General features: G+C 29.4%; 2 protein-coding genes across 2 annotated transcripts in view; one reads left to right on the top strand and one right to left on the bottom strand.

Annotated features, from left to right (window-relative positions):
- The window catches only part of LOC111684763 (protein timeless homolog), a 274,262-nt gene that overhangs the window by 115,845 nt on the left and 135,386 nt on the right, over positions 1 to 23,031 (bottom strand). The gene's annotated exons all lie outside the window — the stretch shown is intronic.
- Positions 1 to 23,031, top strand: part of LOC111690052 (serine-rich adhesin for platelets) — a 75,166-nt gene that overhangs the window by 50,061 nt on the left and 2,074 nt on the right. Inside the window, exons 4-5 of the mRNA XM_046948825.1 lie at positions 2,979 to 5,380; positions 18,113 to 20,687. Of these exons, the coding sequence (XP_046804781.1) occupies positions 4,139 to 5,380; positions 18,113 to 20,687 (3,817 nt within the window). The 5' untranslated portion in view covers positions 2,979 to 4,138. The remainder of the gene's footprint in view (positions 1 to 2,978; positions 5,381 to 18,112; positions 20,688 to 23,031) is intronic.

The raw sequence follows: 23,031 nt of genomic DNA, 5'->3' as shown, positions 1-23,031 counted from the left end.
TTCTTGCTAAAACACATATCTATGTGGTAAAATTACATTTGTAATACATAGAACGGAGCAGATATTGGTGTCATATGTTACCAACCATTTATTACCATTTCATATGAAGTTCCTTTTCTTTATCTTTTTAAAATTTTCTTCTTGGTGGTACATACCTGCAATAAAAAGAAAGTAAAAGAAGGGAGAATGAAAACAATTTGTAAGTTATAAAATACATACAGATAAATTCTTATTGCCGAAAGCTTAAAGTCTAAAATATTTACAAATGAAAACAATAGAAGGAAAATAAAAAATAATTCGCATACAGAAACAATAAATGAAGAAATAAATATAAAAACAATAAAAACAAATATACATACATACATACATACATACATACATACATACATACATACATACATACATACATACATACATACATACATACATACATACATACAAACATACATACATACATACATACATACATACATACATACATACATACATACATACATACATACATACATACATACATACATATGTGCGTGTCTATCTCTGTTTTCAGTCAATAAAAATAAAAAGGGGTTACTTAAAAGCAACATTAAAAACGAGATCATTACGAAGAAAAGTCATCATCTGGTCGAAGAGCTTTTGGAAAGTCAGGGTTGGTAAACTAGTATTGAAGAAATAAAGTTTTGTTTAAATTGATAGACATACATATGTATATGTATATATTACAATGCTCTTTAAGTTTAATAGTTTAATTTTCAGTAAAATAATATTTTCAAAATTTAGATTTACTTGGAAAACTTCCCACCACTGCTTTAAGAGGATTTTGTTCCACTGGAAGATTTAAGAAATTAGATAATTTCCATTTAAAAATAATACACACATATGTACATACATATACACACATGCAGTGGATATTACATTTTACTTTATCGATTCAAATAAGAAATAAAAGAAAATAATGGCTAAAATATGTTTATTTCTGTGTTCCTTATAATGGTATAAATTTTAATGTACTTTTGTTATGTTTATCTTGGCATTTTATAATGCATGTTTTAAGTTGCTTGTTCGTACGTAGGTTTTGTTATTTTTTATCTAAATTATTTTTTGTTTTTATACTAAACTTTTCTCTACATAAAAACAAGGAAGAAAATAAACTCGATGTTGACCTTATTACCAGCAAAAAAATCCCAAGTAGTAAAAATATATCCTAAAGCACAATGGAGAACAAAAAATTTGTAGGTTTTTAATAACACCACAATAATGTTAGGCCTGTTTCAATATATTTATACAAATAATTATAAAAGAAACGTCTTATTTTGCTGATATTAATTTTTAAATATATTTATATCACTATGTTTATATCATGGATACCTTGAGATCAATAACATGTTTATTAAAAACAACAACTAAATAACAAGTGTAGGATAAAAAATAAAAGTAGTAAACAACCACATACTTTTATTTAAACTAAAAACATAAATAAACAAGTACATACACCTGCGCGTATGATTGTTGTGTAATTATCGAAAACCATTAATATCAATCATACGTCCCAGTGTTCAAATAATTGGTTTTTTAAAAGCATGTAGTAGGATGGATTTTCGATTGAGTTTTGTTCCATGTTTTAATTATCACTAAATTATATTTGAATTTTGGTCTTGTTCTTCTAATTTCAATTCAACTGTAGGATTTAACTAATGTAGGAACGATAAATATTACAAACTTGATCTAAACTATGATTATAAGTGAATACACAATTTCAAAAACACATGTTAGAGCTTGAAACCTTTTATCTTTTGATCAGCTTAAGCTATTCTTATCTATGTATGTAGATAATGAAATTTAATTAAAAAAAAAAAAATAAAACTTTACTTATTAAATTTAATACAAGGCAATAAATAATAATAACTTAGTCAAATAGAATAAAAAATCAAATACACAATATTTTAGAAAACAACTGCTACAAAATATATTTCAAATAAGTAATTAGAATTTAACAAACATATACATATATGTACTTTTGTATATTTAAAGCAAACAAAAGTCTTGTTGTTCTAAATGGGTTATTACTGTTGTTAAACGAGTGCAATTTTAACAATAATGAATATTTGCTATTATTATTGTGAATTCTAGAGCAAGTGTATTTGTTTTAAATATTTATATTTATATTTACATTTCCTTAATTACTTTCACAAACACACACACAATAAATTTCCATAATGCAAACACCAATACTAATGTGCACACAATGCAACATTAAAAATTATCGAAGAGAAAGTTATATTTAAGCCTGTTTGCAATTAATGTAAATGCAGTGTTAATTTGAATACGAATGCAAAAATTCAGTAACTATACCACTGCTAAATTAGCAACAATACAGTTCGATTAATTTAAAAGTAACAGATATCGGCATACACTTAATAAAACTACTCTAGAGTATTAACAATTAAAAAATTTATGGAAATGTAATATTGTAATAAATCATTTAATATTTTTAATAGTTCAGTTCAGTTCTAGCTCAGTTCTAGTTCAGTTCTAGTTCAGTTCTAGTTCAGTTCTAGTTCAGTTCTAGTTAAGTTCTAGTTAAGTTCTAGTTCAGTTCTAGTTCAGTTCTAGTTCAGTTCTAGTTCAGTTCTAGTTCAGTTCTAGTTCAGTTCTAGTTCAGTTCTAGTTCAGTTCTAGTTCAGTTCTAGCTCAGTTTTCCTTTTCAAAATTTGTTAAGTTATTAAATTCTCAACTATTTATATATTTAAAGTAAAAAATCGAAGTAATTAAAACTTTGCAACAAAAACGTTTATTTTTCCTTACTGTGTAGAATAATAAAGCACATAGTTAATGAGAACAATTAATTTGTTAGAAAAATATGTAAGTGTATTGAGGCAATATTAGACGATTAAAAATTAAATTTATATGTTACGTTTTTCTTGTTATTGTTAAAATGTTAATTATACTTAAAAATACATTTTACTCTTTTTTTATTACAGAAGCAAACACGACGCAATAAAAAGCCAAAAAGGGCAGATTCTTGGAAATTGTGATGAGGAACTAATAAAATAGAAATACAATTGTTTAACACAGAAAATGCTTAGGAAGGCTATTACAACAATGTTTACAACATACACTGTAACCTAATGGACTTTTTAAATGAAATACGTGCAATTATTTCGCTAAATATAACGGAAAACGATGTCAAAAATATATATTAAAAAAACAATTAAATAAATGTCACTCTACTAAAGAAGACGGAGAAGGAGATAATTATAGTAAAGGAAGTACAAGTGTAAAAAAGAAAATTAATGATAATTTAAAATTAAGCAAATGTTAATGAAATAAAAGCCAAGGGACGTCAGAAAACGAGACGAGAGTAAAACGTTTGTCATCAATTTGGCGTTGCTGTAGTTGACTGACTCATGCTTATTTTTATGATTTCGTCCTTTATTTGAAGAAATGAAAAATTTTCTGATGTTTAATTGAAAAACCAAGTAAATTTCTTTCGTTTTTGACATTACGTTTATGCTCTGTTTTACGTGGAAATATTTAAATGGAATTTTTCTTACAAACAACAACTATTACTGTTATGTTACAACAAAAATATATTAAACAGTAAAAAGGGAAGAATTAGTAAGAAGTAAAAAATCGTGGTGACATGGTGTTAAAGAAATAATAATATTGAATTCTACCAGCACAGTCAAAAGAAAACAAGAAACGTGACTTAAATTTTGATTTCGATAGAAAAATTAAAGAAAATTTGTCAACGCAACCAAACAACCCAGCTGTATGCCAACTAAAGAACATCACGTTGAGTAAATACTGCTCAGCCGCGAAAAAAAACTTATATTTTAGTATTTTATTCATGCTTTTCGGCAGACATTACTGTTACCTGGTAACCTAAAGAGATAGAAAGAGAGAGCGACGAGACATTAACAAAATGTTAAATTTAAATTAAGTATAAAAATCACTAAAAAAAACGCTGTCAAATTATTACAATCAACAGAAAAGTATAACAAAAATTAAGCTTTTACAAGCACAACAAGAAAAACTACCACCATCAGGAGTAATATAAGAAACTTATTTACCATCCCAAATAAACAGCTTATTTCTTTTTTTATTTTTGGGACTGAGCTTCATTTACCAAAATATAAACATGTCATTTAAATGCCAAATTTTTCAAACAAGATTGACATTCAACAATAATGTCTTTGTAAAAAACTGTGATGTTAGATTAATAATAATTTTATGTGTTATTAGCACCATATTGCCAATCATAAAATGTGCCAAATTAGAGAATCCCCAAATTAGACTTCTCATCAATGATGACGATTTGCTGCAAGAGAAAACCAATATACATGAGGCGGGTTCGGCAAGTGCCGCCAGCCAGCATGACAGCAGTGGAGAGCATTTCAATTTATATCGTAGTGAGTTAAAACGTCTGTCATACGAGACGATACATCGTATATTGCGAGATGAAAATGAGCCCAGCTATCGGAGAGAAGATACGGAATTAAGATATTATCAAAAACGTTCACCCAGTTATGAGGAGAGTCATCAGTTGATTAAACGTTCTACCAAAGAGAAGGACATATTGCTTAATTTAAGTCAACAGAATTTAACCGAGTTTCGACTTACGCCTCCATTAAAGATACGTTTAAATTTGGTGTCTGTTTTAGATTTGAGTCATAATTATATAGCAAAACTTAATACATCAGTTTTCAATAACATCACTTCTCTCAACACTGTTAATTTGCAAAATAATTCTTTTACCACGATACCTCTCTCACAGGGCACAACATTAAGAACACTCAATCTCAACAACAATTTAATCAAAAGCTCATTATTGCCCTCCAACATCTATCTGCGTAATCTCTATCTCTCCAGCAATCTAATAGAGAATCTTTCCTCAATAGATTTTTCTTTGCTAAAAAATCTAGAATCTCTAGACATTTCTCACAATCTTTTACAAAATTCAGAATCTTCCTTTTTCAATCAGCGCATGCATAACCTAAAACATTTAAATTTGGCCTTTAACCAATTGGGCTCCATATATCGTGAAACTTTTTACAATCTGCTAAGCCTAAACACTTTGCTGCTGTCACACAACAATATCAGTGATATAGATTATGAAACATTTTTGGCTTTGCCAAATCTACAATATTTGGATTTATCATTTAATGGTTTAAAGGGAAAATCCATTAGAGCTTTGCAAGGTATAACGGGATTGGTAGCTTTGAATATAGCATTCAATCCGGAGATAGGAGCTTATATGCAAGAATTTGTAGCCTCGTGGAGTTTAAAAGAATTGGATGCTAGTGGTACTGGTTTGTGTCAAATACCCGCTGCCTTGGCACAATCGGTGAGATCATTGAAATTGACACATAATTGGTTGAAGGTAAGTAAGAAATATTATTAATTAAATTTTCTTTCTATGAAAAGTTTTCTCTCGATTTTCAACTTTTTTTTTAAAAATTTCCATTTACATAGATTATTATTGTAATGACAAGTGAAATAATAAGAATTTTTAATATTTCTACTATATTTGTTTCAATTGGTAATGTTTGACCTAAAAATACAAGTGTTTTCTAAAGAACATTAGAATTGTTAAGTTGACCAGTTAGAGCTAAAAAAAAAAAATAAAACTAAAACCATTTGGATTTGTAAATAACAAGTAGCACGGAAAAAAGTTCAATTTAAAATTGAATATGCATAGTATCTAAGTGCTAGACCACATTACTAGAATTTCAGTTTTTAAAATTGTAAAAAAGAAATAAGTGCATATCATACAAGCAAATGAAAGCAAGATATTCATATAAACACTCAACACAAATACATAGTATACTAAATAAAAGAAAGTAAGAGCGCTATATATACATGTATTCGGCGGCTGTATCGAATCTTATATACCCTTTACCAATAATATTTTAAAATCATTTTTTGAGACGATTTAGCTATGTCTGCCTGTCTGTCTGTCCGTCCGCCTCCCCCCGGGGGCATGTTACCTTGGTGAAGACCTCCGCAATCCCGGGGTATAAAGAGGGCCCAATACCTCCAATCTGACCGGAATTGAAAATTTGGTGTTTTCAGTCTACTGCTTGGCTTAGTCCTTGCATAGATTGCCAGAGGTCTGAGCAGAGCACCGCATAATCTGGTACTACGGGTGGCCAGTTGCCCGCAACACTATGTCCTGGCTGGTCAGTTGGTTGAGGTTCCTTCGGGATCCACGTAGTGGCTGTTGGTTGAACCCAAATTCGCGGGAAGAGAATAAGTGGCGGTTAAAAGACTGATGCATGATAATAGTCAATATTTCGGGATAAGGTTCGGTGCTGTTGCCGAAAATCAACAGATACCCCACAGAGGAGTGACTGTGGGACTAAGCGTTGGAAATGAGTTGCTATCAATTGTATATGATAAAGAATGAATGTAGAGGTATGCGGGACTCATCCACCCGTATACCTAAATGAATGTGTCGTATGTTTTTCTCTATGAATGTGTCGAATAAATGAGATGTGTGTTGGGTTGAATGATGATGGATGAAAGATATCATATACAAGAGATACCGATTAAGTTTCCTTCCTTGTCCAGATATGTTCAGAGTTTACTCTGTTCATATTCGACTTGCCACATCGTGTCACTGTGAGTAAGAACAATGTCTACGGCTTATTGAAGGAACGTGCTTCGGTCCACCGGTTACGTCTCTAGGTGCTGTTGCCGAATCAACAGAGCCATAGTAGTGTGGTTATTTTACAACGTGACTACTTTGGCAAGAGATTAGATAGCTCGAGTACTCCAGCAAAGTACTTGCGCATGGTACCGGTCATAGCCAATGTGCAAAAATTGCCACCTGCGTCTTCATTGAAGACAAAGGGGCGATGGTAGACCGTTCTCAAGTCTACCCAGTGGATGAAAAAGACCACCGTGAGATAAGGCCGACACGGCAGGTGCTCACGTTAAAACTATCGACAGTCTGTCCGTCTGCCTGTTTGTTTGTGTGTCCAATTGCGCACGCTACAGGTTCCAATTTTTAACGTTATTTGATTGAATTTGGCACTGTTCTTACGAACCAATGACAAACTCTATAGAAAATTCTTGAAATAGGACCGATATTGCCCATTTTCTATATCAAACAAACTTTACCTATAGAGAATAGTTGTGAAAAACTTCAATCATATAGCTTTTTCCGTTCGGATTCTATTGTACTTTCAAGAGACAGACAGACGGACGCACGGACATGGCTAAATCTCTTAGAATTAAATATATACTTTTGTGGGTCTATGATCAATACTTCGATGTGTTAGAAACAGAATGACAAAATCAAAAATATTAATATTTTTTGATTCAATGAAAATTTTTCCAGATTGGTCCATAATTGGTGGCAGCTACTATAAAAAATCACGTAATCGTAATTTAAATAAGTCGCAGCGACTGTATGACTAATAGAATTATTAAATCTGAGGTTTTCAGAAGACAGACATAACTTAATGCACTTCGTTATCTAAAAGGATACAGACATAAACTACGAATATTATATAGTGTACCGACAACTATTCCTCTAAAATTGTCAAAATTAAACAAACAATATAACGTATTTTATTTGTTCATGACTGGTCGGTTGGACGGGTTTACTTGTTCTCTATAATAATGTCTTTGTTTTTTGATAATTTTTGTGATAAAAGCCTTGAAATATTGTTTTTTTCTGCATTCATGCAGTTTAAATTTTTTCCTTTATTTTTCTCAAACACATTCTTCTAAACCAAATGGGTTGTTTTTTTTTTTCAAAAACTAAAACAATGCTGCTTATTATAAATATATTAAAGGCATTGGTGTATGTAAGTTTTCATAGATATGGTTACAGCTATTTCAAATTGTTTGCTTACTAAGCCATATGCGTAATATATATTTTCTAACCAAAATATACAGTGTATAAATATTATTCATTAAGCTTTAAATATACACTGAGAGAATACAAAGCTAAATATAATAGAAAAAGAAAAATTGTTAATTTATTAAGCATTTTGAAAAAAAAAATGCTTAAACAAGTAATGTGCTCATTACCAAGTAATGTATGAAACAACTACTGGCCAATATCGAAATTTTAAGATTTTCTACTAAGTAGTTTTCTTTCAATTTCCAAATTATTTCTATCTGTGTGTTTGTGTGAAGTTTTTTTTTTCTAAGTTGAAAATTTTAATTGTTTTTTCCCCTAAAAACCATGTTAATTTTTCATTATGCTAAAAAGACACAACCACAAACAACTGGCACACATAAATAACCCAGCAAACAAAACAAAGGAAAAATATTACTTTTCCCTATGAAAGCTTATCATGCACAAGATCCTTTAAAACAAAATAAACCAACAAAAATATTTTTTGACTTTGCTAATTCAAATTTAAGTATGTTCAGTGTAGGTTTTTTAATATTTAGAAAAGAACACACAGTGTTCGTTGGGTAGTCATATTCATGAATATATAGGAAAATATTCATATACAAATAATAAATACAAGGCAATATATGTTTTATTTGCTAATTAAAATCTTATGAAAACTGAATCTCTATGGGCGGTGTTATACTTAAATTAAATTACTACTTAAGATATTAATCATTATGTTATTAAATTAAAGTTTAGAAGCTGTTGATCAAGTTAAGGTCGTTGAGTTGATACTACTAATAATTTAAGTAGTGTCAACTCAACGACCTTAACCATATATAAATATAAATATATGTACATATCTGCATACGAAAAGTCTAAAAACCTGTAGTCAATTTGGAAAAAATAATATGTATATAAAATAAAGGAAATCAAAAATTTGCTCTTTAGAACAAAATAATCCCTTTTATAGAGTATAATTTACTCCAGGTTCTACATACTAAATTTCTTTTGCTTCTAGTTTCAATATTATAGAAAACTCGGTTAAAGAACAAAAAAGTACGAACAAATATATCAAGATGTCTTAGATACTCAGCATATTAAGTATTACTATATATAACAATTTTCTTAATTTAGTTGTAACTGACTCAATAAGTTTGAATAATATAAATTTTATACTTTTTTATTTCAATATTAACAATATAAACAAATAATATATAAAGTACCAGTATCGTAGCGAGGATCTTAGTTTGTAGAGGCCAATACCGATTAATTGGTTTTTAAAGGACTGTCAAAATATTTTACTGAGTTAATTTTTTGTGCCAACTTTTTAAGTTTTTGCGATAGAAAAAATATATTGCTTAATATTTTTTGATAATATAAAATGAAACCTAAAAAATTGTAAACTAAACCCCAGTGCTGCCCCGGGGGCACATTCGCCAAATATAAGCAATGCTTGTATGGTGAAACAAAATTTCATTTTATTTTTGTATTTTTTATTTTATTAATGGCAAATCTAGCCCATCCCCTTGGCCGTTAATACCCCATGGGTCTGGCGGTATGGCCGTTTTTGGTTAATACGGGAAAAGTTAAAAAAGATCAAAAGGAATAAATCTAAAGCCAACATATCTAAGAATCTGAACCAAGAAAAAAATTAAGAATATGAACATATTGTGGTTAAAAAAGTGGCTATAATCACCTTGCTAAAAATAACTAAAAAGTACCAAATTTATGTTTATTATTATTTCGATATGTGCAAATGAATTAAAAATAAAATGTTTACGCGATTATTCCATAAAATATCGGAATTTTAAAACAGTACACAATGTTCCTTAAGAATTCTCAAAACCATTTCGGCAAATTTTTATTTTGGAATTTTTACATTGTAATTTATAAATTTCCACGATAAAGTCAAAAGTAGGACTTTTGAAATTCGAAGGTATTTTTCCTTTAGATCCAAGGTTTAATTCTCAGTTCACATAATTCTAATTTACATAATAGTGTACAAAACATTATTTTCATTGTTGTTGCTGTTAATACCATTAGCCAGTTTGTTTATCCATAGAGGTTCATTATAGTAAAGTTTTTCCTTATAACCGGATATAAGCTTGGCTGCCTGATTGTGTGTATATGTATGGGTATGTATATTTAAAAGAATTTCTGTGTTAAAATGCTGGTGTAAGTAGAAATAAATAAATGCTTGTATGTGTTAAAATTTCAATGTACATATTTATATACACAAAAGCTGGCTGTATTACACAAATTTTTAGGCCTTTATCTTTATTATCCTTATACCAATTATCCTAAATTATAACATGCCTCAATGTTATAGTTGTTTTTTTTTAGAAATACTTTTTTCTTGTTTTTTTGTTTGTTTGTTCTTCAAAACTTTGCTTTGTTAAAGCCATAGGCTCTCAAAGTGTATGTATTTGAATGTGTGTAAAAGTTGTTAAGCTGTCTGCACACATAGACAAATTCAGGAAACTTCCTTTATTTGTAAATATTTGTTAGGGCAGACATTGTGTGTATGATTGTGTTATTTAGTCACGGCTTTTACATTGTCTATGTGGTTCAGTCTTATCCTTATTTTCTCTGTAAATTTTATTTTCTGTTTAGGTAAACAATTTCTTCTTAGCATGTTATTTAACAGTCTCTTTTCCTCCATTAGCTATTAAAGTAAACGAGTATTTCTTATAGTGTCATTGTCTGACAATGTAACCAGGATTAACTATGAATAAACAACAAAAGCAGCAGCAACAACAAAAGCTGCAAAAAACACATGAGGTCTGTTTGGTTATTTTGGGTAAAAACATTTTCATTTGATTTTAAAACGCAATTGCAAACAATTTAAATAAAAGAGAGTTTTATGTTAAGACGACACTAATTAAAATTTGTTTTCTTTTCATTTAAACCACCAACCACAAGGAGCTCGTATTTTGATTTTATTATTCCGTTTGTAACTTAAAGAAAAAACGGTTGTAGACCTTATATATCATTTAAAGAAGATTTGCCTATGTTTGTCCGCCGGAGGTACTTTAGAGAATGAAATTGTCTTCATATTGAAAATTGTTTTACATGAAAACTAGATGTTGATGAAAGTCTTTCAGCAAATAATCCTAGACCAGCATTCAATAAGAATTGAATTAATTGTCATTTAGCTTTAATAATAACAATGACTTAAAATTGTAATTGAAATTTTGCCAATTACTCAATTTCACATTACAAGTAATTGTAATTGAACAATTATAATTAAAATTACAAATAATAGCAATGGATTATACGTCAACCACACAATACACAAGTAATTAAACATGTAATGAATGTCCCCTTAAGCCTGAACCACACACGGGTTTTGTAAAAGAAAAGTCACTAATTAGGATTCAGCGCAGCTTAATCCTGTTGTTAGACAGTTCTTAGTCCGTTACTTTGAATAGTTAGTTAGTAGGGTTCTATAAATCGACTTTCGAATAATCGAACAATCGACTATTTGTCGCAAAAAGTGTAATATTTTGTTCCAAAAAAGTCGTTAACTCGACTATCGTCTATGAAAAAAGTCGACTTTGTAAATAAAAGTCGGAAAGTCGAAAAAATCGGTACGTCAAAAAAAAAATCGATAAGTCGAAAAATTTCGAAAAATCTTAAACAGTCAAAAAGTCGAAAAAAGTTGAAAAAAATCGAAAAAGTCGAAAAAAGTTGGAAAAATCAAAAACTCGAAAAAGGTAAAAAAGTAGAAAGTTTTAAAAGAGTGGAAAGTTTTAAAAGAGTCAGAAAAACTCGAAAGTCTATCGTCTATAAAAAAGTCGACTTTGTAAATAAAAGTCGGAAAATCGTCGGAAAGTTGAAAAATGTCGAAAAGTTGTAAACGTCAAAAAGTTGAAAAAAGTCTGAAAAAATCGGAAAAAGTCGAAAACTCGAAAATAGTAGAAAAAAGTCGAAAATTTTAAAAAAGTAGAAAAAAATTAAAAACTCTAAAATAGTCGGAAAACTCGAAAAAAGCAAAAAATAAAAAAAGTCGATAAAATTAAAAAATTGTCGGAAAAAGTCAAAAAAAGTTGAAAAAAAGTCGAAAATTGGAAAATAGTAGAAAAAGTCGAAAATTTTAAAAAAGTGGAAAAAAAAACTCGAGAACTTTAAAATAGTCGGAAAAACTCGAAAAAAGTAAAAAAAAAATAGTCGAAAAAAATCGAAAAGTAGGAAAAAGTTGGAAGGTCGAAAAAAGTTGACTATTTATAAAATATTAAAAGTCGAAGTGTCAAAAAGTTAGTTAGTCGGTTAGTTAGCTAGTTAGTCAGTTAGATTCAAAAGAGGACTTCGTCTTTGTGTTTCGAACTCAGCATGATATCTTAATCACAAGTATGATAGAAAAAATCCCAACTTTAAATTCTTCACGGCTCGCTTTAAAAATGCATAACTTGGCCTCAGAGATTTTATTTTTATAGCCGAAATTTAGGAAGATTTTTAAAATACGAAAAAAAAACTTTTCTTGAAATTTTTAACTTCCAATATCAATCTACAAAATACCTTCTTATCTAAAATTAAATAAAAAATACGTTCCTTTTCATTTTAGAACCCCTCCTTAAAAAACTACTTTAAATTTTTACCCCTTTTTCCTTCATATATAAAAATACCATTAAAATCAAACTAATTTTATTTCATTAAAAATTAAAATTTAATTTGTGTTTTTTTCTACAGTTCTATTAAAAAAAAAACTAATATTGCTGTTTTAACATTTTCTATGTTGTTCGTAGTTTAAATCAAAAGCAAGTTTCTCTTCCAAAACTAAGGGTTTAGCTTAAATTCTACAGCAGTATCAAAATAGAAAAATTTTATCCATATTGCTTACAATATTTTGATTTTGTTCAAGTAGAATTCATGAATGAATGAATGTTTACTTAGAAAATTCATTTAAATATTTATGCTTTATTTAATATTCAACAACACTTTTCTCTTTCTTCCTTTTTTTTTTTTTTTGAACTTTCATACTCCTTGATAATAATTTAATGTTGATTTTTTTGTTGCTTTTAAATCTTTTGAAAACAGAAACACATGTACAAACAGACATAAACACACACACATGCTTAAACAAAAACAAACATTTCTCTGTTTACAAATTTTCTCCACTTTTTTTTCCTTTGTTTTCTATTTACTGCTTGCTGTTGTTGTTGTTTTGTTCCTGTGGTAATGAACAAAAACAACAACTACCTTTAACATAGAAAATGTTTATTTTAGATATGAATGGGGTTCTCATTTGCTCAACCATGGGAGGAGTAGATACAAAAAAAAAACTCTTTTCCTTCACCATTCTCCTTCAAATTTTAGAACATTAATGTAATTGTATGTGTTTTTACTTATATGCCAGGATATTTACATATCATTGATATGTGTGTAGATAATGTTAATTTTTGGTATTTAAAAATATCTATTTAAATATGGTTTCACTTAACTTTTTTGGAGGGGGATTAAAATCAAAAAATGTAAAAAGAGAGTCTCTAAAACTGGATTATGAATCCTTTCAATATGCTGTTTTTGTTGTTGTATTTATTATGTTGTTATTATAAGATTTAAATGTGAAAAGTTTAATGTGAAATTCACCCGAAAAAAATACGTTAAAACTTTACTGCAGCTATTAAAGTAAAACGAGATAACTTTAAGTGTATTAGGCTTGAGTTAAATAATATGATTACCATAAAAATACTATTATCTGCCTTTTTAATTAGAAGTTAAATGATTATTTATACAAGTGTTGAAAATTTGTTTCCTCAAGATATTTGTTTCCGAAGATAACTAAGATCGAATCTGCTATCTATAATGATTACAATAAACATATAGAAAGACAGAAAGGCTGACAGTTCCTGAAGATATCGTAGCTCTTTAGACAGATATAGACAGATATAAGTAGAATCGACTCTGCTACTTATAAGGATTTTAACTGACATAAAGAGAGATAGAAAGACAGACAGTGATAACTACGATCGACTCTGCTACCTGTAAGGATTTTAGACATATAGATAGATAGAAAGACAGAAGGTTCCTGAAGATATTGGAAGACTTTAGAAATTAGATTTTAACAGACACATAGACAGACAGAATATGGATTTCAACAGAAAGACAAACAAAGACAACTAGAACTGGATAACTGGATTTCAACAGATATATAGACAGACAAAAAGGCAAATCTAACTAGGAACGAAACTAATACCTTTAAGGATTTCAATAGACAGAAATACAGGCGGATTATCATCGTCAAATAAAATCTATGATTTATTATGTACCACCAATTGGACAACCCTATATATTGGTTTGTTGATGTTATGTAATATAATTAAATAAATTTTAAGAAAATTGCAATTTCTTTGAAAGTAATTATGAAAATAGTTATATGAGGGAAGAAGGGAAGGATAAGTTTAACGAAAGATTGTAACTCTCAAACTTTTTAAAGAAAAGTATAAAGTAATAAAAGATTAAGTGGTAATTTCTAGTTCTAGCAAACTTACCCCTTTATTTTGTGAAACACTTTACGTTGCGTTGAAAATAATTTCATAAAAATTTTTGAAAATACAAAAACAATTTTTATAAAAAATAAGGTGAAGTGAGGGGAAGGGATTTACAAAATAAACCCCTTATTTTTTATAATTTAATATTATTGACAATTTTAAATTTAATTTTTTTTAATTTATATGCCTTAAATTTATTGTTCTTTAAAAGCCTTATTTAATATTCTACAGATTACTGGTCGTTTAAACAAATTTTGTATGTGACTTTCTTAACTTCAAGTTCAATACCAGAGCAAAGTTCAAAGACTTATAAACATACGAAACCTATATAATCATCAATCAAATTTCATAGAACAAATATCTAATATCAATCTAGAAATTGCCAGACAGTCGCCATAAAATACATATTTATAAAGAGAAAATAAGATGTTAGTAGGTTCTTTAATAAACATACTCATGGCATATATAATGAACTATCAAATTACTTGGATACATAAAGACAAAGTCAGAGATAATTTAATTAAAAATATTATCTATTATTTGTAACTGCAGGAAATTTAAAAATTTGTTAAAAGTTAAAAGGTCTTACTTTTAGACTGTTAAAGCTTAAAATTAATTAATAGGAATGAGTATTTATTTTTTTTACTCTAGTTTAATTAGAGTATATGCACGCAGAGAAAAAACATAGTTCAACGCGGTTACTATAACTAAACTATGTTCACTGTAACAATATATTGTTATCAAAAACATATAATTGTTACTTTCATTCTATTTAAACAATATTGTTGTTGCAGTAATCATTTTCATGTTAACGATAACTATAAATTTGAGTATGAATAACTGGAAAATAATTATGTTTTCAATAACTAAATAATGGTAATGATGAAAATATATTATGTTACTAACAACCATTTAAACATACAAATAACCATTTTATGATATGTTGCTATAAAATTTGGATTTCGATAACGAGTGTTGTCGTTTGTATGTATATACTTTCACAACGAATGTTGTTGAAAAATTATAAACACTTAAGTGTCAATTTGGTAGCAAAAATGGTAAGTATTTCTTTTACCCCCTGTGTACTTTAAACAAATCCTCTCTTGTCATCAGTAAATTAAAAAATACATATGCAACTTCCACTTAAATTACTTAAGATTTTCATTAAAATAGGAAAGAAAACTGTTTACTTTTGCTAATAAATCTAGTAAAAAAAACAAAATTCAACAAAGTTTGGCACCCACTGGCTTCCTAACAAAATCCCAGACTTTATAATGTTTTAGTAATGTTTTTACTGCTGCTTATGTTATTATTTTTGCTAAATAAATAACACAGTTAAAACAAAAGTACAAAATAGTCGTATAAGTAGAACAAATAATAGCAACAACAAATAAAAACTGCCAAGAAAAAAGAAAATAAGTTCTACTGAAGAATTATGACGGTGAGATATAAAGATATACACATATAAAGCAACAATAATATGCAAGTTAAGCTAAAGCGGAAAAAAAGAAAAAAACCTAAGATGGTAAAAGGCAAATATGAAATACATTGTGTAAACACAGCACAGACAACAAACAAAATTTACAATTTAGCGCTTTTTAATATTCTCAAAATATAATTTTTTCTTAGAATTGGCAGTCATCCATACTGTAGACAGTATTATAGTCCTGACGAAAGACAAGTCCATAGTCCACATTATAGACTAGACTAGCCCAGACAATAGGCAAAATTCCAGACTATATGCTACGCTCCTGGTTACAGGCTATAGTACACACTATAAATTGCAGAATCCAGTCTATAAAATAGAATACAGACAACTTTAGACAATACTATGGTTCACATTAAATACCAGACCGTAGTCCAGTCTATATCTAAATATCAGGTCATACCCCATACTACAGAACAAACTATAATCCAAATTATAGACAACATCATATTCCAAGATATAGACATTACTATAGTCGAGGCCAGGCTATACTATAGTATCGCATAAAGACAAGCCATAGGCAAATATGTAGTCTAGACGGTGGCGGGTCACAATGAGCATGCCATACCAAAACGAGTCATAATGTCTATGGACTTACACTTCTTTCATGGTCATTGTGACATTTCTTGGTATCGTGACTATATACAAAGCTAAACTCCATACTATATTCAAGACAATAACCAAGTCTATAGTCCATTGGACAAGATTATAGACAAAGCTACAGTTCAGACTGTAGTCCCAAGTATAGTTCCGATTATATACTAAATTTTATTAGAGACTAACTTCTGTTTTTTTTTAAGTTGACATCACTGTCAGCAAATAACGTTATTTACTCAAACACAAACAAACATCCCCTGCTGCTGCGTTACAAACTTACTCACACACACACATACATAGACTTCTAACAAACATACTCCAGGACTCGGTTAAGAAAAAATCTCAAGTTAGCAAAAAAAGCCGAAAAAATTTACAGACCCTAAAGCAACACAACCAAATTGTGTTAAAAAATTGCTTTCGTGTTTGTCTTTCCTGGTTTGGTTTTCTAGTTATAAGTGTGTCGGATGTTTGGAAGTTTAAAAGTACAATTAAAACCACAAACTTCTATTGTACAACCAACCAACCGAGCACCCATCCACCAACGTATACGCAGACATGCTGGGAGAGAAAAGATGTTCTTCTATAGAACTGTAAATTGGTTGAGGTTTAATTAAATAAATGATACATTTTTTTGGTTTCTTCATGAGCTCCAGCGTTTACGTTTTTCTCTAATTATACCCTACATCACGATAGTGGGGAGGGTATTATACGTTTGTGCTGATGTTTGTAACATACAAAAATATTGGTCCAATACCCACCTTAAAGTATACCGATCGATTCAGAATCATTTTTTGAGTCGATTAAGACATATCCGTCCGTCTGTCCGGCTGGCTGGCTGTCCATGTAAACCTTGTACAGGCCGCAATTTTCAAGATAATATGATGAAATTTGGACCAAGCATGTTTTTTGGCACAGGGACGAAGCCTATTGAAAATGGTTGAAATCGGTCTATTTTTCACCTAGCCCCCATACAACCGTACCTCCCGATTTGAACTTTTTATGCCATAATTACGTCAAATATTCTATTATCTCTCTAAAAATTGGCACAAATAAGTTTTATATAAGTATAAATGACACTGCAGATTTTCGTAAGGATCGGCCCTTATTTGACCCTAGCCCCCATACAAACCCCCCTTCAAAAAATGTCTTAAACGTCTAAAATAGACTTGTAACCATTTGTATCGCAATGAAACTCAAAAAAACTAACTGTTATTTAAAAATATATCGTTTTCCCAAATTTACCGAGGATCGGCCCATATATCCCTATATAAAGCCCCATTTAGAAATTTTGTTTTTTTTATCAATAAATTGATTAAATATTTTGGAATAATATTCAACATAAAAGTTTCTTTATAAAAAGTAAAAATTTTAAAAATATACTCATGGTGTAGGGTATTATATGGTCGGCCATGCCCGACTATACTTTCCTACTTGTTTTTAGAGTTTTTTTTAACATTTCATCTTAAAGGGTGTTGAGGGAAAGGAAGTTTGTAAATATAAAAAAAGAGGAAGTCAAAGAGAAAATTTGATTATAAGCAGATGAGTCTTAGACATATAATCTTAAAAAGAAAATTGTGAAAAAAAAATGCTCAATATATTTGGAGGAAATTTTATTAAGATTTTTTTTATTAAATTATTTTTTAAATTTGTTTAAACAATTTATTTTAATTCCTCTACTTACAGGTCATCAACTGTGGCGATTTGGACAGTTATCCCTTATTACAATACTTGGATTTATCCTTTAGCCATATAGAGCAAATAGAGGATGATGCCTTAGGCCGCTTGGAAATTCTAGAAATTCTCATGTTAGATCACAATAAATTAAGCAAAGTACCCATTAGTCTGCCCATTTCACTGGAGCATTTATTTTTACAAAATAATGATATAATGGAAATATCTCAACAGGCTTTTCAGGGTCTTAATAACTTAAAAACATTAGATTTGTCACACAATAAACTGCTGTATTTACCCGATATTATGCTGCCAAAATTACAGACACTCAATTTACAATCTTCAGAAATAAGAGGTATAAGTCAAGGTATTATACACTCTTTGCCAAAATTAAATGATCTAATGCTGGAGGATAATCCCATCAAATGTGCCGATCTTTTGGGTATAGCCGAATGGGCCAGCACCTGTCGTTTGAGGGTGGAAAAGGAACAAGATGGAGAGGTTGAGCAAGATGAACAAGAAAATTTTGTAATTAAAATACAAGATTTGAAGAATAAATTCGAGAAAATGCATAACTTTTACGAACAATTTGGCTTGAATACTTCTACGCTGAATAACAGTTTATTGTATAACTTAAAACCTCCAGCTTGTGTACAAGAGAATGCTGTACAAAATATAGTTAAGAACCATAATCTAGAGATTGAAGATGTAAAGAATTTCAAATCAACATCTTTTGCCTTAAATAAAACATTGAAGGAAATAAACTTTAATCAAAATTCTATGAATTCCAGTCCGTTATTATCAACAACATCAGCAGCTGTCGAAAAAAGTTCAAGAAAACACAATAATAATCAAACAGATACAGAAAGAAGACGCAAGGCAGTTGAAAGCGTAGAAGAGCTGCAACAAAAACTTGAAGATGAAACTGCTGTAAAAACAATTACTATAGAAAATCCCATACAAACTTTGCCAACAACAATGCAGTCAAGCATTTTAAATGAAAAACAAACCCCTAATACAACCACAAAAAGTGTTAACTCGAATGCAACCACTACAACAACTGTTGTTGCATCAACTATATCAGATATCGCTACCAATTCCAACAAACTTAAGAGTGCAGGAAATGAGGGGCCCGAGGAAGAAGACATTGTTGTTAAACCTACATTTACAAACGAAATGAAAACATTTGATCACTTGACTGCAAATGCAGATGCTGTTGCCACAGCAACGTCGGCAGCAGTCATACAAGAACATAAAATTGCATCAATAGGAAATACTCCAACAGTAAGTTCTTCAAATATGACAGAAGTAGTTAAAGCAGTGCAAAAACATACTAAAGAAGCAGAACAACAACTTGAAGATATGCAACATAAAACAACTTTTCGAACAAACAAATCTAAAAAGTGGCTAAAACAAACAACCCCTCTGAAAGGTGGGGATGTCATAGAAGTGCCACAAAACAAGGATATTTTGTTAAAGCAGGACAAAACTAAAGATATAAATGCAGCACAATTTATAAAATCGACAACATTTGCTACGCCAATAAATTTTGAAACACAAGCAACCACAATAGTCCCCCCAACACTAACAACAGCGGCACTAGTAACCACAACAATGGCAGAGCCATTCATACAAACAAGACAGGGAGACAAACTTGTCAAAGAGGCGCAGATATGGGGTGGTGAAGGAGTACTACAAGAAAAAGATGTAGATGCTGTAGATTTTGAAAGTACAACAAACAAATTAGAGATAAATCTTGAACGTAACGAAAAACAACAGAATGAAATTAAAACAAAAAATGCTACTACAAAAGAGATTAAATCTTCAGCAACAATAAACCCCGAAAGTATGCAAACAAAACTAACTGACACAGTAGTAACGACAACAACAATAAAAGCTCTACTTGAGCCCACAACAACAAACAAAAGAATATCTGAAAAAGCATTAATTTTTTCCCCGGAACTAACAGCCAATTTAGAAAAACCCAATAAAGAGTTGAATGGATTTACACAAACCACCCACAGCATCACCACAACAACTAACTCGCATCTCTCTACACAAAAAATAACAACAAATTTTCCTAACAATAAAACTACTACAATAGCAACAAAACCAACAACCGACAAACCATTAAAAGAAGAGAAACATGCAGTAGAAACAACTACAAGTACTACTGCAGCATTATTAAAAACGTTCAAGACAACAAGTTCTACTACTCTGGTTAAAGATAAAGATTTAGCATCAAATTACAATGACAAAAATTTACAAATATCTAAAACTATAAATAAAAACAACAAGAATTTAATAGAAACTACAACAAATAGTAACATTACCAGCAGCAGCACCACTATCATCACCAGCAGTACAAGTGGAAATAATAAAAACAATCAAATTGCAAAAACATTTGATATTACAACTACTAACGCAACTGTAACTACTACAGCAATCAACAACATTGTAAACCACCACCAGCAGCAACAACAACAACACAGCCCAACAGCTCATATCTCAGATATTGTAATGCCATATTATCAACAGTCTTTACAAAAGGATGTCAATGTTAAATGTATGCAATCAAATTCCAATGGTAAGTAGTATTTAAAACCGACAACAACAACAAAATATCAGTTCTGAAGATTAAATGATTTTATTTATTAAAAAAAATATATATAGAAATTTTAAATTTATTTATGCACTTGAATTTAGTTGCGAAAATAACGAAAAACTTTGAAAGAAAATAACTGTTGACATACTTAAAGAAATGACCAAAGAATTTTAAAGAGAATTATTATAGAATTATTTTTAAGTGTTAAAGTTATACGGAAAACTTTATCGGTGTAGGGTCAAATATAGACGGATTCTCCCAAGATTGAAAAAAGTGATTTAACCGATTTTAATGACTAAATTTTAATTTACTTAAATTTTTAATGCAGTAATGAAGATAAAAAGGATCTCAAATGGATGATAGGGCCAATTATAAACCGATCCTCATGTGATTTTCTTGAAAAATATACTTTTGCATAAAACTTGTTTATATCAAATGTTATAGCTTTTTTTCGTATTTTACCAGTATTGAACGCTTTACTGATTTTCTGGAAGTAATTTTCAGTAAGGAAACTTTTATGGCAGGTGCGGTCAATTATGAACCGTTGTTCAAAAAAATTGGTAAAGAGATTTTCGTTTACAATAAACATCATTAGCATTACTTTCGAAAGAAAAACATAGTACTATATCTAAGCTATATTCACTGTAACGATATATTGTTATCAAAAATATATAATTGTTATTTTAATTCTATTACAAAAATATTGTTGTTACTGTAATCATTTTCATGTTCAAGACAACTATAAATTTGAGTACGATTCGTTGAAAAATGATTTTTTTTCCAATATCAAAATAATGGTTACGATGAAAACATATTATGTTACTAACAACCATTTAAACTTATAATTAACCATTATACGTTATGTTGTTCTATGTCTGCTGGTACAACAAAACAACTTTAGCCACACACCTTACACATATTATTTGTATAGAAATTTGATTTTGATACACATTTTTAACGACATTTTGATCACATTGGATCATAATATAGTCATGTATAACAAACAATATAATGGTAAAAATATTTTATGATAAATATATTTCAACTATATTTAATCATAATATGTTATTTTAAAATTGTTACAAAAACCATAATATATTTAGACTACAATCATAATTTAAACCACAAAATGTTGCTCTTAGAACATGGTTACCACAACCATGTTTTTTTCTGTGTGCAGAGAAATCATAATTTTAACCATTATCACCCCTCTCGCCAATAGATGTGACAATTTTTTCCCTTGAAATTTCCACTTCCGTCGAAGGGAAAATTGCTATCATAAACTTGTTATGAACAATAGTTGATTTTGTACGGAATAGCTGTATAAATTTAACAAATAATGATTGGCGATAAGGGTGAATATATTGCTCTTAGAACATGGTTAACACAACCATGTTTTTTATCTGCGTGTGTCCCCGGTCGTGTCTTATACGAATCAAAAAGTGATTCTGAGTCGATAGGTATTTTATTATGAAAAACCTATCAAATTTAAAATTAAATAACGACCCATATTTAAGTACTTGTCAAAATACTGGTATGTTGTCAAGTCCAAACCATATCATATTTTAATCGTTAAACTAGAAAGTTGATTGTGGTAAGTCTTCTTTGCATTCATCAAAATTGTGTATATTAACCTAACGATGAGGCCTTTAATATGATTTGAAATCAAAACTATTCGAATTTGTCTCTAAAATACATTGAGTTTTGAAAACTTTTTTATATGAATCAAAATACGAAATAGTCTTTATTAAATCAAGTTTGATTTAAAAATTGTTTTTAATCTGATTCTTTAGTAAAAAGTATATAACACCTTACTTACGAGTAGTAGTTCCTGAACTGAAATTCCGCTGTCACAGTAGCACAATTTAAAACGAATACCAAAGTCAATTCATAATGCTTACCTGAAAGAAAAGGAGATAATATAAAGATGTTATAAACAATTTACTAAAATATACTTAAAGAATTTTATTACTCTATTTGCATATTTCCATTTAGCAATGAATCACTATGAAAAATTGCCATAACCACAAATCTGCATTTAAAACCTAAAAAATCTCAACAATTTTTCACAACATAAAATGTAATTTTCATAATTTCAGCAAATTTCTCCCTTCTCAGCAAACCAATTTAAAAATCTTTTCTAAGTTTCATTAAATATCTAATAATGTTTATGAATCATGTTTTCGTATTTTAATTTCAAACATAAAATATAATTTTATAAGGGTCATTGTGACTCTATCTACCTCCCTTCCTCCCTGTTTATGTATCATTATCAGGCCAAAAAACACATTATACAAATCTAATCTTAAAATGCAAACGAGAAGAT

The sequence above is a fragment of the Lucilia cuprina genome, chromosome 4, assembly GCF_022045245.1.
Source record: "Lucilia cuprina isolate Lc7/37 chromosome 4, ASM2204524v1, whole genome shotgun sequence".
NCBI lineage: Eukaryota > Metazoa > Arthropoda > Insecta > Diptera > Calliphoridae > Lucilia > Lucilia cuprina.
The sequence above is the reverse complement of the archived record's forward strand: the minus strand, read 5'-3'. Positions and strand labels throughout refer to the sequence as shown.